The sequence below is a fragment of the Ctenopharyngodon idella genome, chromosome 3 (genome assembly GCF_019924925.1).
Source record: "Ctenopharyngodon idella isolate HZGC_01 chromosome 3, HZGC01, whole genome shotgun sequence".
Classification (NCBI taxonomy): domain Eukaryota; kingdom Metazoa; phylum Chordata; class Actinopteri; order Cypriniformes; family Xenocyprididae; genus Ctenopharyngodon; species Ctenopharyngodon idella.
The window spans coordinates 29,495,952-29,510,864 of NC_067222.1; the positions used below are offsets into that span (position 1 = coordinate 29,495,952).

A 14,913-nucleotide genomic window follows, 5' to 3' on the forward strand; every position below is an offset into this window, starting at 1 on the left:
GTGCTGAGTGAGGCTGCTTTGACTAGACGGAGCTCCTCTGCTACTCCTCTGTTGGACTCCAGTGCTAGTATCAGAATGCAGAGTGTTTCGTCTGAGACTGGGTCAAACACCTGGATGCTACACTCATTACCTCACTATTGGTCTGAGTCAGCCATCAGGTGCTTCATCCACCTGCTCTTTTACACATCTGCTCTTATCTCTCCCTGAAAATTGTATGTGGCTGCGACTAAAGGGAGTTTTTTATTACTGCTGTGCCATAACAACAACAAAAAAGAATTTGACAAGAAAACTTGATGACATTTCATAACTCTCATTTTCCTGTTTTGTCCTTGTCTCTGTCTCTGTCTGTCCCTGTCTGTCTTTCTGTCTGTCTGCTTCTGTCATTTGCATCTCATTTTGTCATTCTTGGCCTTTTATTTTGTTTTTCTCCTTCTCTTCCTTTCCCCTGATTTTTCAAACTTTAAAAAAAATAACTATTTTGTCATTCACCATGAATGAATCCAACTATTTTTTTGCTTCCATAATAATTCCTTTCATTCATCTTTCTCTGATGTATGTAATATATCCATTAACCATCCATGCCCTCTGGATTTTCGGGGTTTTGTAGCTGCTGGCTACGAGAAGTCCCGCAGCCTGAATAATATTTCGGGGATGACAGGGGCCCCCCTGCGCCTGACCCCCATTACCCCCATCAACAACCCACCTTACGAACCCTACGAGTCCCCTGGCCCTCTGCGGCGCTGCCGATCCCCCATACCCTCCATTCTGTAGCACATCTTAGGGAAAGGCAAAGAAAAAAAGACACTCATGCACCGTCATACCGCAATAGTAGTAATAATCATGATAACGATGCTAAGTACTCACACCTCCGCTCCTCCGTTGACTGGACAGGGTGGGGGTACACACCACTCTTTTTAATATGTCGTGCCTCAAAGGGAATGGGATAAATTTATTTAGGGATTTAGAGCTTTAAGTACTAAAACGACTTCATCACATATACTTCAGGCAATATTTCAGACAGGCAACTAAAAACAATTATATGCTGTAACGTCAGCGGATTATGCCTTATTATCGAAGAAAAAAAAAAAAGAAGCACTGAATATTATTAGGATAAAACTCCTCACTGGTCGATAGGCAGCGACGAGTACCCTGTAGGAAATCTTTCCCTGTAGTTGAATGACAGTAGTTGGCTTTCCCACATGTTCCTGCCTGATTGCTGGTTGTATAAAAAAAATGAGACCGTGATCCAGCAGGCTTATTCATTGAGTACTAGTCGCTGAGATCAGCTTTGATACACCATTATAGGCCTTGAAAAATCCACTTCATATCAAAGCTTGGAATGATAAAGGTCATAGGTCACAGACAACATGCAAGTAGTTCAAGTGCATGCAAGAAAAGATGTCCGTTAGGCAAGTAGAATATATCTAAACTCCCAATTCCCTTTAACTGCTATGAAGATTTGAAAATGAATGCACTGTATGCTGGACTGATTTGAACTTACAAATAAGCCCTGCAGTAGAGAATTAATGGATTGGATCATTTTGGCTGATTTGACTGTGATGAAGGAGTTTTTGGTGATTCAGGCCATAGAACATGATGAGTATTATTATTATTATTATTATTATTATTATTATAACACAAGGACTTAATTATTCACACACAGAGTATTTCCTACAGCAACATTTGTTGTCACTCAATATTTAAAAAAAATATATAATTCACACCGTTGTTAAAATTATTATGCTATTTATTTAAGACAAAGAAAAATGCTTAAACCATTCTTGTGCAATATCAACTATTATGATGACCTCAGACCCTGAGGAGCTGGAGATGAACCCTACAAACTTTACTATGTGCAACTATTAACTGTAAAAGAGAGACCGAGTACTGATCATTACACACACAAAAAAAAAAAAAAGAGGCTATTTTTGTACTAAGCATTTGGACATTGCGATTCGGATTGGGGTTTGGAGTTGCGCGGGTGGCTTTCAGTTGACATTTTGGGAGGACAGGATATCGTGCTGTTGCATGGAGATCTACAATTAATGTGTTGGTTTTTGTATTTTGACTCTACATATTCAACACCAAGTACCACGAAACAAAAAGAGCAGTGGTCTGGACACATGGCAAAAAAAAATAAAAAAAATAAGAAGGAGCCATCCTATTAAGGGCCTATAACCTTCTGCACTTCTTCTGGACCCTTTCCAATTTGTATACTAGTGCATGAAGGAACTTCCTTTAAAATATATCCTTTCCTATGGTATTTCCTCATAAATATGAAGACATATCAAGCTGAACTGCACTCCTCACTGCATATTCGCATATCCTGTGGTGAACCAGAGAGTGGCCTCAAAGTTTTCCTACTAAGGGCAAGAATTAGCTGGACCTCATCATCAACATCATCGGCATTACCCTCCCTCATTATAATCATTTTCTGATTACTGTTATTCCTATTATTTGAATGCAGTATTTGAATCAGTTCAGTTTGTTTTCTCTTTGGTCCCCTTTTTTTCTTTCTCTGTTTATATATATATTTTGCCTGCTCTGTCTCTCGGATGCTGACCTTCGTTCCAATATAAAGGAGGGAACATTGAATGGATGCTGGATTGACAGCGGTCAGTAAGAGAAGAAAAAGAAAAGATGACAAAATGAACTCTCTGTAATGCAGATATATGAGCCATATGTTTCACTGTGCAGGGGATTTGTGTCGATCTGCTGCATCTTTGAGTGCACAGATGCAAAACACACCTCTGGTGAAGATATCTCTGCAATGGCAGCTCACAAAGCTTCTTCTTGTCTTTCTCTCCATGTGAAACAACAGAAAACCTGGGGTATAAGTGACAAAATTTGATCACAAAGCAAAGTAGCATTATTTATTTATTTACTTGGATGATTTTATTTTCTTGCAACTGAAATATTTTACATACCCATATCTAATTATTTATTAATTTTCTACAGTTCATCTGTAATCATTCTTTTGAATTTGAATCAATATAGTTTTCTTTTGTTTTCATGTGTTTTTGCTACTGCCGCATTACCTGTTACACTCCTCTTTCCCTCCTCTCTTCTTTCTTGGTTAAAGACATTCACTGCTAGAGTGAAGAAAATCATGGAGGTTGTTGATTACATGGAGCATCTGCATGGCTGCAGCAAACTGATGTGTGGCACTGTGCTTTAATGAGTAAAACACCAATCATTAGTCATCTGCATGTGCGCTGCACTGCTTTATGTACATGCTTCATATACATTGAAGGTCTCAGGACAGTGAGCGAGGGCCATCTGCTGGATGTATGCGACGCCACACGTGTGCTCTGTGTAACTGGAGTGTTCAGTTAGACATTTAAGAGTAGACATTGTTTTTTTTGTTTTTTTGTTTGTTTTTTAAATAACCAACATGTTATTCAGCCATACAAAGGCAAAATGCAGTAACTACACAACGCAGTTTTCATAGTTGAGCCAAACCCCATCCATCATAAAACAGATTATAATCCAAGAGATCTGATTTTGCTTAAAACTCAATTTTGAACATGTGCGTTAACTGCGTTTTGTCTTTGCACAGGATTGTTTGTGGCAAATGATCTAACATAGATTTTTTTAAGTCTTTTAAAAGGTGTCTATTAAAAATGTATGTTACAAGGTGCCTTGTAAAACAAGCAAGTGCAAGTGTGTTATGTATTACCTTAAATGACCTGGTATGTTTAGAAGGAGGGAGACTAAAATCCCTGTATAATTCAGGTCCAGCCAAAACACCGTTTTAGTTCTCACCTTGTGTCTCTTCCATGTCCTTCTCCTCCTCTTCATCTCTCTTTTCTTTGTGTTTTTTAATGCTCTTTATGAGGGTGTATAGTTCAGGTCTTAATGATATGTACAGTTTTGAAGGTTGACTTTGTAATTTCCACATGCATGGATTTCTATTGCGAGCAATAAGGAAATTATAAGTCTATATATCTCTTTTGATAAGAAAATGTATTTTGTCAACGAGGTTTATGTATGTTTGTGTGTACATATGGATGTGTATATTCATATGCACATGCATATTAATGATTTGCATGAAACAAATGTACAAACAATTTTTTTTTTCATTGCTGTTTTGTTAACAATCTGTCATTTTTGACTTGATTGCTGTTGGGGGCGGGGCTTAGTTTTGCATGCTAAGATGCTATTGGGTGGCAGAGACCATTACGACTGTTGTATTGAATAGGGGGTTTTGAATGTGCTTTAACTATGTACATGTTTGATTTATTTTTCTTTTCTCTGTTAGACATCAAAAGCATTGCAAATGGTCATTTTATGATTTATTCTTTTTCATCTTTTCACAGAGAACTATTCTGAAAGCCCAGTGCTTATCAGATATATGCAAAAAGAAGCAGTAACTGTGAACTAAGACTAGAACAGAAAATCCACTTCTTCCTTCACAAAAACATTCCCATACGAACACCTGAGCCCCTGAACCAGTATCAGCTCCTGTGCAACTCCATCTTAGTTTGTATTCTCATCTCATGACCCCATCAGTCTTGTTTAATCATCTTAGTTTTGCATTATTAACGAGGAGAGTAGTAGTTCTGTTTCCCCTTGCTGTTGTGTTAACCTCAGTTCTAGCTCCCTCTGCTGGTTTTATGGGGGATGAACTGACGTACGTAGCATTCGGTGTTGTAGATCATTAGCACTCTTTGGTCACTTTAGAGGCTAAGAATACTGATTTTAGCCCTTAATGTTTACCTGTTCTATATAAGATTAAAGAAAAAGATACATTAGACATTTTTAACAGACTCAGACCTGAAGGATTTCCTGTCCTCTCCTGTGTGGTGAGTGAAAACACTCACTAAAGTCACTAAACAAAAGCACTGATCAGAGCAGAGAGAAAGATGCTAATGCTAACAAGTCTGCTCACTACAGCAATGCATGTTTCCACACATACAAGATAGCTAGCACTTAGCATCCTAGTGCATTTTGTGGTTTTGCTGTGTGTAGTCTATCTGTGAAGGTGTAGTCAGGGTGGACAGAGTGGATGGAAGAGCTCCACTTATATCCCTTTATCTAAATCTTGAAGTTATGATGTGGAAGAGCCAGGCCTCCCTGCCACTAGTTAGCTTAGTTAGCAAATGCCCTGGTGAGCTGAGGCTGCATGCGATCATGGAGGACGATGTAAATAATTCTCTTGTACACAGACTGCATGTGGAGTTAACAGCACAGCAACTATTGTTTGATTCATATGTGGCATTTGAAACGGGGAGAGCAGGTCGAGTTCAAATGATTAAGCGACATTACCCAGTATCCTCTCTGTCTCTGTCAGACTTATGCTCCCCTGTCACTACTCAGGTAAATCTCTTTTTGTTCGTCTATACCAGTGCTTCCAAAATGATGTCATTCGAAACAAAGAGAGACGGATGAGTTACGAACACCCCGTGTACACATGCATAAGTGTAAATATGAAATCATTTTTGATCCCAACACTCATTGCAAGTCTTCCTTTTCCACAGTGTTCTTTATTTTGTCATTTCATCTTTCATTTTCATTTATTCCCAACTACAAACTCTTACTGCTTCCAAATAACAACCAAAAAAAAAAAAAGCCCGGAGGACATTATGAGAAACCGAGGAAAAATAATCAGTGATTTGTTTAAAAAAAAGAAAAAAGAAAAGAAAAAAAACTTTTCAAACATAGTCTGCCATAAGTGGATTACAAAAAAAAAAAAAAAAACTATGTGGAATCAGGATGCAACCAAAATCAGGACATGAAAGCATGAGGGTCAGATGGACAGATTGTGTGTTTGGGGAGCAGAGTATTGGGAGGATTGTCAACAAATGAAGAAAGGCATCGTGAAATGGAGGACAGTTTGAGGAAGAAAGAAAAAAAGCAAAGAGAGGAGGAAGGGAGCTGAACGCTTCTCAGTGTAAGAATGTGCGTATGGTGTTCTGTGTGTCACACTGTGTGTTTTCATGTGATGTGCTTGACTGTGTGCTTAGTGTTTTGTTTTTTATTGTGTGACATTTTGTTTTCCTGCTCTTCTAATGTTTGGCGCTGTGCTCAAATGGTTCACTCGCTCTCTATTCCCTATGCTAGCTTCACTTTTTTGGTAACGTCAAAATAAAGGGCACTTCATGGGGAATAGTGAGTCGTTTTGGGACGTACCCTTTGTGTTGAAGGGGTTCACTGATGTACAATGAGCTTTTGCTTTGTTCTGGTCCATCCGAGAGGGCTGACAAAATCGATGATTATTAATTGATACTGTTGATTTGATTCACTTAGATTAAAAACACGCTTTTGTGGCCCTCAACGACTGGAACTTTTATTCAGCTTTGTGTGTGTTTGTTTTTGTGAGTGTGATTCCAAGAGTCTTGCATTTGTGTATTTTGTTTTTGAGCGCATGTTACATGGGCTTTGCTATGAGTACACTTGGGTTTTTGTTTATTTTTTTACATTGGTATTTAGGAGACTTTATGAAAATAATGTTCTATGGACAACACTCCAAAACAAAGAAAAAAATTGTGTGTTTGGCTTCTTTAGCTTTGGCTCTCGCAGTTGCACAGTCTGAAACGACTGTCATCTGTGATAGCCTCTAGCAGTGTGTAGCTTTTAGTGCGTTTGTATTGAGCCAATGCAACCTGTGATGCGATACTGATTTTCCTGTCCTCCGTTTTCCTATTCCCCTCTCTTTCTGTCTTTCTCTTTTCTTCCCTACAGTGCTGAGCTTCTGAACTGCCCCATTTTTCAAGCTCCCCAACTGCAAAACCTGTCCAGAGGCAACCACCAGGGTGACTGCAGGAATTAGAGATGGCGAAAGAGAGAAAACGAGAGATGAAAGGAGTGCTGCGCTAAACCCACTTGAAGAAAACATTGTAACGCTCATCTCTCCATTACTAATTTAAACCCCCAACATAGGTGCAATAAGCATAAGATATCACGTCCTGGAAGGATGTGGAACACATTTTCTTCCTACCGGGATTTCCGGCCTTGGGAAAAGGGTGGGATTCAGCATACAAACTGTAGTATGTCCTAGCAAGACCCTTCCTGGTGGAAATGGATGCAGTTTTAAAGTGACGAGAACTATTTTTGTGGGGTGTTCCACCAAGATAAATGCACCTGAAAGTGGACAACAAAACCCTCAATCCAGTCTCAGATACAAATAATGTGTGGAAAAACACCCATCATGCTCTTCAACGCTATGCAATTCAACCACACATTCACAGGCGAGTTCATCAAGCACTTCGATTGAGCAGTTTATCAGCCAAACTTTTTTCCACTCCTTTAACTTTTGGAGATCTTGCACGTGCTTTAAATGAAAATAGACAGCGGCGTCATTGGCCTGCTACATTCCTATATCGTACAAACAGTTTCCCCATTCATCCAGTTGTTCAGAGTGTCCTTCTCAGGGCCCACGGAAAGGTAACTTTGTCCACTATGAAGAAAAGAGCGTCAGCCTCTCTCTTTTCTCTCTCTCTTAGTTCAGCTCTCTGCATCTCAGCATTTCTGTCCAATTGTAGATGAACTGCATGGCATGAATGAGAAAAAAAAGAAAAAAAAAAAAAAACAGAGAGAAAGATGGTAGAGATCATGCTGAGAGGAGCAAGAGGAAACCGTAGACAGGACCGCTCTGTTTGCACAGTACAATATGGGTAACTCTGGACCAGTGGATGGGGTCACGGATAAAAAACGCAGGTCTTTCACCTTCATGTGGGGAACACAAAATACAACATAAGTGCATGACACCCGTTGAAGGACAGAGGGGTTTTTAAGTGGACTGGATGAACTATGAACAAAAGCTGAAAAAAAAAAAAGAGAAAATTAAAAATGCATTTTTCTCACTTTGTTTACCAGCATGACTAAACTGCATGACTTCTGCAAGCCCTGAACCCCAAATTAGAGGGCTTGGAATCACTAAACACTGAAATCAAATGGAAACAATACAAGTTTATGCTAAATGCTACTAAATTTAGAAAAAAAAGAGAATATATTTAAAAAAGAGAGAGGCTCTATATTTTGTTTTTGAATAAAAAAGAATAATGTAAAATATATAGGATTGCAAGATTCACACAGTTTTGTTGGATAAAAGATAAACAAACCCCACTGAGTCTAGCTGAATGACGAGACAAACTCCTTTAACTACTACTGCTCCCTACATGGCTTCAAGTGACATTTCTTTTCTTCTCTTTCTCCGCCGTTTCACCCCTTACTTGAACTCTCCTGGCTCTCTGCTCTGCCCTTCACGATCTCCCTCAGTCATGGCAGCCTCCAGCAGTGGCACGACAGCTCCTCTGGAGACCTCCGACACCTACAGGGCTCTTTTCTTTTGACGGTTATGGGTCTAAAGAGCAAGGTGGAAGGGGATTTTAAGGCTGTGGGTGAAGGTTTCTTTTTAAGTTGAGTCCTGATGGAAAGTTTTGGGTTGTTTTGCAATGTTTGTTCTTTTTATTTCATCCACATGTTGTGGGTAAATCAAAGCTTTATCCATCAAAAGTGAGCCTGAGTCCACTTAATATCAATAGTGAATATTAGCATTGTGTGAACTGCTGTGTCTTGAGACCCTGAGTACTTACATCGCAAAGCACTATTGTCCGATCAGGAAGCCATAATGTGAGAGTAGCGCCACCGTCTGAGCTCAAACGTGCTCAGGAGAACATGCTGGTTCAGAACCCTGAACATGGTTTTGTAGTTCTTAAGTTGTCCTGGTTTTGTTTAAGATGTTGACATTAGCACTTATTTCATTCTATAATTTATTTTCTGAATAATTTTGGGTGGTACAGAGTTTTGACAAGATTTTTTTTCAATCATTTAATATATATATTTTTTCTGGATTACGAGATTTTATCATCAAAGTTTCAAAAAATGATTTGCATATGCTGAGCACCCACTAAAACCAGCCAAAATGGACTTCCTTATTAACTTAGCAGCAGATTTCTGATATTAGCATTGGAGGACATAATTCCAACAATATCACTTTTAAATCATAGATTACACATGTGAGCAACTGTTTGACTGTTTGTTCAGAACTTTTCTTGTCGTCTTTGTTTCACCAACAAGATATGAACCACGTTATTTTCAAAAGTTCTTGTCTAAAGAGTCTGGTTAGGTGTTAAGAGTATGTTTACATTGATTTATGTCATTTAAAGTGTCATTTGTTGTCTTAAAACCCCATGACCGTGTTCTGTCAGCATTTATCATTCAGAATCTAATGTAAGCTTAGTTTAGTAACTACCTATGCAACACCTAAGCAAGACCTTGCTCTCTCTCTCACACACACACACACACACTGCCATGTGCTCAGGCCAGCTGGCTGATGTCTGTTTACCGGTGCTGTGTGTCCAAGTAGGGAAAACGACACAGATACAGCTCCATCACCACAAGAGCCAGCGTTTCTGCTGACCGTGTAGTGTTACTTCAAACGTTAGCAGCTGGCCCAAGTAGCTTGAAGGTGCGACAGATGTATGCAGCTGTAGTAGCCATGTCGCTTTCTTTAGTGGTGCACTGAATTCCCTTTCCTTCTCGGTTAATATGTCAGGCCTGTTTTACGTCTTCTGCAATGTCTTTCCTGCATGCTTCAGGGTGCAGGAAGACACTCATGCACTTTTAGCATTTACATTTATATGTAAGCATAAACTCATCTCAGAGGGTATGTAGGATATATATATATGTTATCAGAACTTGTTTTATATGTGGTACTCAGTTCTAAATTGCATCTCACAAACGTTTGCTGACTGGTTAAGAAAACATGTACCTCTCTGGTTGTTCATGAAGTCAAATTGGATGGTGTTTTGGAGCAATAATGATGGAGGGCCAGCTTTTTCTCATTGTCGTCATTAGGAATTGGGGGGACATGTTCATCTCATCCCTAATAAGAACCCAGTGTGCCTGAAACTGTTCCCTGAATGTGTATGTAAACAGCCACATCAATTAAACGCGCTCTCTCTGCAAAAGCTTCCCATGAGGGTTTGTCTTGGCGTGAATGAGACCACAACCCCTCCAGGTGGCTGACAGCTCACATACCTTTACTTGAAACCCAAATACAAAACATATCAGAGAGGAGCAGAACAAAGCCAGAATCAGTCTCCACGCTTACTCAACTTCCTGTTTGCATCCCCTGCCCCCCTCTCATCTGTTCCCTCTCCTTCTCAATTTTTGAGGAAGAAGCTTTTTTGCATCCCTTGTTCTTGTGTTTTTCTATCATATTGTTTGAATTATAATGCATGCATGGAATACAACGAGGACATAACTTGTGAATATTTGTGAATGGCCAGAATGAGGTAACCGTCTCTTTCACCTGGGCTCTCTACTCTGTGACTTCTCTCTCAGAGACATTTAGAGAGGAAGAAAGAACATATTGTTTCTGGTTTCCCTTACCCTTCTCTGTTTCTTCAAAATGTAGCCGTACCAAATATAAGTTATGGCTCTATGCTAGCCATTTCGAAAGACTCTATTAACATGTTTATATATTGTTTTCAAGATGATATTTGCGATGTCTGTGTATCTGTAGTAAATATTCATCAGAGCTTCCACAGACTCAGAGCAGAACAGATGCAGCAGTTGTGAGGGCAGATGTCAGCAAAACACCCTGCAGGAACTCAGTTTTCACTGCATGTGTCTGTACATTTGTTATAGTATAGTTTGGCCCAATATGCACTACCTGTTTTTGTATCTTGTTCTTTTATACTTTAGTTATTTTATGTAGCTTGTTTAAAGGGGGGAAATTCATTGCACTATCACAGCTAATGGAGCTGCTGTGTCTACTGCTGAGCGCAACCCTAACCATATACCCCCCAGCCCCCTTGTTGAGAAACAGGGATAAAGAGAACGAGAGAGAGAGTTAGAAAGAGAGGCCAGTGAGAAAGAGAAGGTCCCTAAAAGAAATGGATGAGTTCTATGCTATTAAGATTGATGCTGGATACAATTTTATTGTCATACAAAAAAGGGAAAAAAATATCAAGAACTGTATAAAATATATTTCAATGGAATGTTTATTATTTACCTTTTATATTTTTGAAATGTATAAAGAAAAAAATTAATAAACTGTAATAATTTAACAGAGTTTGTGAAAACTGAGACTTAAAAATCGTTATATTACTAAAAGTATGAAAGTTTGAACGTGAATGCTAACCTACCTGATCAAATCTTCTCCATTAGATAGGGAAAAAAAAAAACAATTAGAAAAATGAAATCCAATTTAAAAAGAAAAAGTTATCAAAAAGTCAATAAAAATGTTAAAAGCTCATGCCAAAATTTTCAACATGTGTCCTGTGTGATTCTTCAAATGTTGTGATTTCTTCATGTTACTCTGGGATTCAAGAACACATTTACAGAATAATTAGTGCGTTTTCCTTATTTCTGTTTTTGTTTGTTTGATTTATTTATTTTTTAATTCTAGCATTTCAGAATAAATGTACACTACCAGTCAAAAGTTTGGAATCGGTAAGATTTTGAATGTTTTTAAAAGAAGTTTCATCTGCTCACCAAGGCTGCGTGTATTTACTTAAAAATACAGTAAAAACAGTAATATAGTGAAATATTATTACAATTTAAAATAACTTTTCTGTTTGAATATATTTTATAAAGTAATTTATTCCTGTGATGGCAAAGCTGAATTTTCAGCATCATTACTTCAGTCTTCAGTGTCACATGATCCTTCAGAAATCATTCTAATATGATGATTTGCTGCTCAAGAAACATTTATGATTATTATCAATGTTGAAAAGTTTTTTTTCAGGATTCCTTGATGAATAGAAAGTTCAAAAGAACAGCATTTATCTGAAATACAAAGCTTTTGTAACATTATACACTACTATTCAAAAGTTTGGGGTCAGTAAGAATTTTTATTTTTTTGAAAAGAAATTAAAGAAATTAATGCTTTTATTCAGCAAGGTTGCATTATATTGATCAAAAGTGACAGTAAAGACATTTATAATGTTACAAAAGATTATATTTCAAATAAATGCTGTTCTTTTGAACTTTCTATTCATCAAAGAATCCTGAAAAAAAAAACAAAAATTGTACACAATAAATGTTTCTTGAGCAGCAGATCAGCATATTAGAGTGATTTCTGAAGGATCATGTGACTGAAGACTGGAGTAATGATGCTGACAATTCAGCTTTGATCACACAAATTATTTACTTTATAAAATATATTCAAACAGAAAACAGTTATTTTAAATTGTAATAATATTTCACAATATTACTGTTTTTACTGTATTTTTAATTAAATAAATGCAGCCTTGGTGAGCAGAAGAGACTTCTTTTAAAAACATTAAAAATCTTACCGATTCCAAACTTTTGACTGGTAGTGTAATTCCTTCATTTGCTTCTAAAGCAAATGTCAAAATGATTTTTAAAAATAATTTTCCTACATGTACCATCATGGGTTTTGGGCAAGGACTAGTCTATATTTAATGCAGGACTTTTGCATTAAGCTTTCTTAATCTACATTATTGAGAAAGTTGAAACAATTAAATTTCAGGCGTAACAATATAAGTTTTGTACACCATATTTATAGTACATAATTATTTTGTGTAATTACAGGGTTATTTATAAAGCATTGTCTTTACACACTGATCCACAACCACACATTTGTCCAGATGAGATCAGATTTTGATGTTTTATCAAGAGTTTGTTTCATCAAAAGGCATTAAAATTAAAACAGTTGCACTGGTGAAAATGAGGTAGAAATGAATAACAGTGGCATCAAAATTACAGTGAACAATTCAAGAGACATTTTAAGTCTTGCTGGTTATATGTCCCATTTTTTATGTGCTTAAATGTAAGAAAAAGACCCTCAAACGTCATCTTTCTTTTATCCCTCCACACACACATGGACTGAGAGATGCACATGGATATATATATAAAATATTTTACACACTATGCATGATATTCCTATAAGAAGCATTCTCTTCTCTTTTGGTCACCAAACCATGTTTGTTTTATTCAGTTGCATTTGTAAATCCCTGCATCCATTCTTTTAACATTTCATCACTCCTCCACTGACCCTCCTCAGGCACATCTATTTAGTCTCCAGACAATGAGGCCACCCAGCAGTACTCCGCTGATGAAGAGGACTCCAGAGGAGGGGGAGATCAGGCTGGATGAGGAACCAAAATCTTGCTCAAAGGAGTAACGAGCCAAGGAAGAGATACTGTTGATCTGAAGGTATTTAAAAGAGTTAATTAATAACTTTTACAGATGTGTCTCATCAATGCTGTGTTAATACAAGTTTTGTCATGTTTATCATATCATACCCATCCTCCTCTATTGCAGATCCAGTTCAGTAATTTCTCCTTGAAGTAATTCAGTGTCCAAGAAACAATGCCCGGGACGAAATTAGCAAGAATCTATACATGTAAAACAAAAAACAAACATCAAAGTGCAACCACACATAATTGGTGACAAAGCATTAACACTTTGGACACTGAAACACACAAATTACAGTAAAGAAAGCACTGCATATAGGCCTACCTTTGCAATTGATTTTCCAACAACACAGATCAGAGTAACAATTTTCCCCCAGGTGATGCCATCATCAAACACTTTGTCTGCAAGCATCTGGAAACTCTGTCTGTTCGCCACTCTTGCAAACCCATCAACCATGCTAAAATTAAACACATAGGCTAATTGATCAAACAATTCATTATTCTTGAACCCCATATCCTGCTTACATTAAAAATAATAAGATAGCAACTTTGTGTCACAATTTCAGGTTTTTTTTCTTTTTTTTTCCCTTGTAATTGTTACTTTAATTTGTGACTTTAGGCCTATATTTCAAAATTGCCACTTTAGTTCTTATAATTGCGACTAATTTCTCACAACTATTTCTTAAAGGCTTGGATATTAAAATATCCAAAAACCACTAGAACAATGCTATATATTTTGTTGACTTGTGTACTTACATTATACCAAATGCTTCCAAGAATGTTTAAATCCAGAGAAATAAGCAATTTTAACCAGGACTGGGGACGTGTCCGTGTGTCGCTTATCAATGACATCATACCCATGTTACTATCGGTTTCCGGTTTTATTTTGTAGAAACCGTGGAAACACCAAAGATGCTTTAATATATTATGTTTTATTGGACAGGTGAGTAGGCTAACTGTTTGGATGGATACATTCATCGACAGAAAACTAATCATTGTTATATAGCTCAACACAGTAAGTCTTATTGTTTAAATCTCGTTTTCTTAATTTACAGCGAGTACCATGTTTTACCATGCCTAATATCGATCTAGCTTACTGCAGTGTGCAAAGCGTCTCATAGCAGCTGCCGAGCAAGCACACAGAGTAGCACTATAACAACTTTCAACACAAATATACCTAATATCATAAAACAGCGCTGCTTTACACCACATACTAATGACTGGAAAAAGCGCAAGCGGCGACTGCTCTCGAGACGTGTGTCACGCTTGTCTCTCATTATCAATCGCTCCAGCGGCCTCGTTCAGCGCTCACAGCACTCGGTTCTGCTCTGCTTCATACTACAGAAACGTTAATAATCTGATCCATTAACATAATTTCTGTATGAGTCCCGATTCTTTTCCACCGGCTGTAGACTTGAAGTAACACATCCCATGATTCCGTGAAATCAGGCGTCATCAAGCTACGCCTTTGTTTTGAATAAGCGACCTCTAGCGGCAAAAACTACAGTATCTCACATTAATTTTAATATCATTAAACGGACTTCCATAATTATTAGGCTACATACAGTAAAACACTCGCATACCAAAAAAGACCTTTCGATACTAACCTTTTGAATTTTGTGTCGCGATCTAAACAGTCGCCGATGTATTTGACGAGTTCAGCCGTCTGATCCAGGAGCTGCTCCTTCTCATCACTCATTGGCTGATGTTCAGGAAGAGACAGTTCACATGTTCCCGCCCTCTGTACCTGGTCTTGCACTGAACTGAAAACATAATCATGAAAGCATCGTTGATTTAAATT

The 14,913-nt window shown here is 37.7% G+C and overlaps 1 protein-coding gene across 10 annotated transcripts in view; it reads left to right on the plus strand.

Annotated features, from left to right (window-relative positions):
* Nucleotides 1-11,221, plus strand: part of kcnc3a (potassium voltage-gated channel, Shaw-related subfamily, member 3a) — a 73,897-nt gene extending 62,676 nt beyond the window's left edge. For 5 of the 10 annotated variants that reach the window (XM_051887772.1, XM_051887775.1, XM_051887773.1 and 2 more), the window contains 2 exons: nucleotides 608-5,901; nucleotides 6,685-11,221. In XM_051887772.1, the coding sequence (XP_051743732.1) occupies nucleotides 608-771 (164 nt within the window). In that variant the 3' untranslated portion in view covers nucleotides 772-5,901; nucleotides 6,685-11,221. The remainder of the gene's footprint in view (nucleotides 1-607; nucleotides 5,902-6,684) is intronic. The other 5 variants (XM_051887769.1, XM_051887768.1, XM_051887770.1 and 2 more) reach the window with 5 other exon arrangements.
* Nucleotides 11,222-14,913: the final 3,692 nt, after the last annotated feature.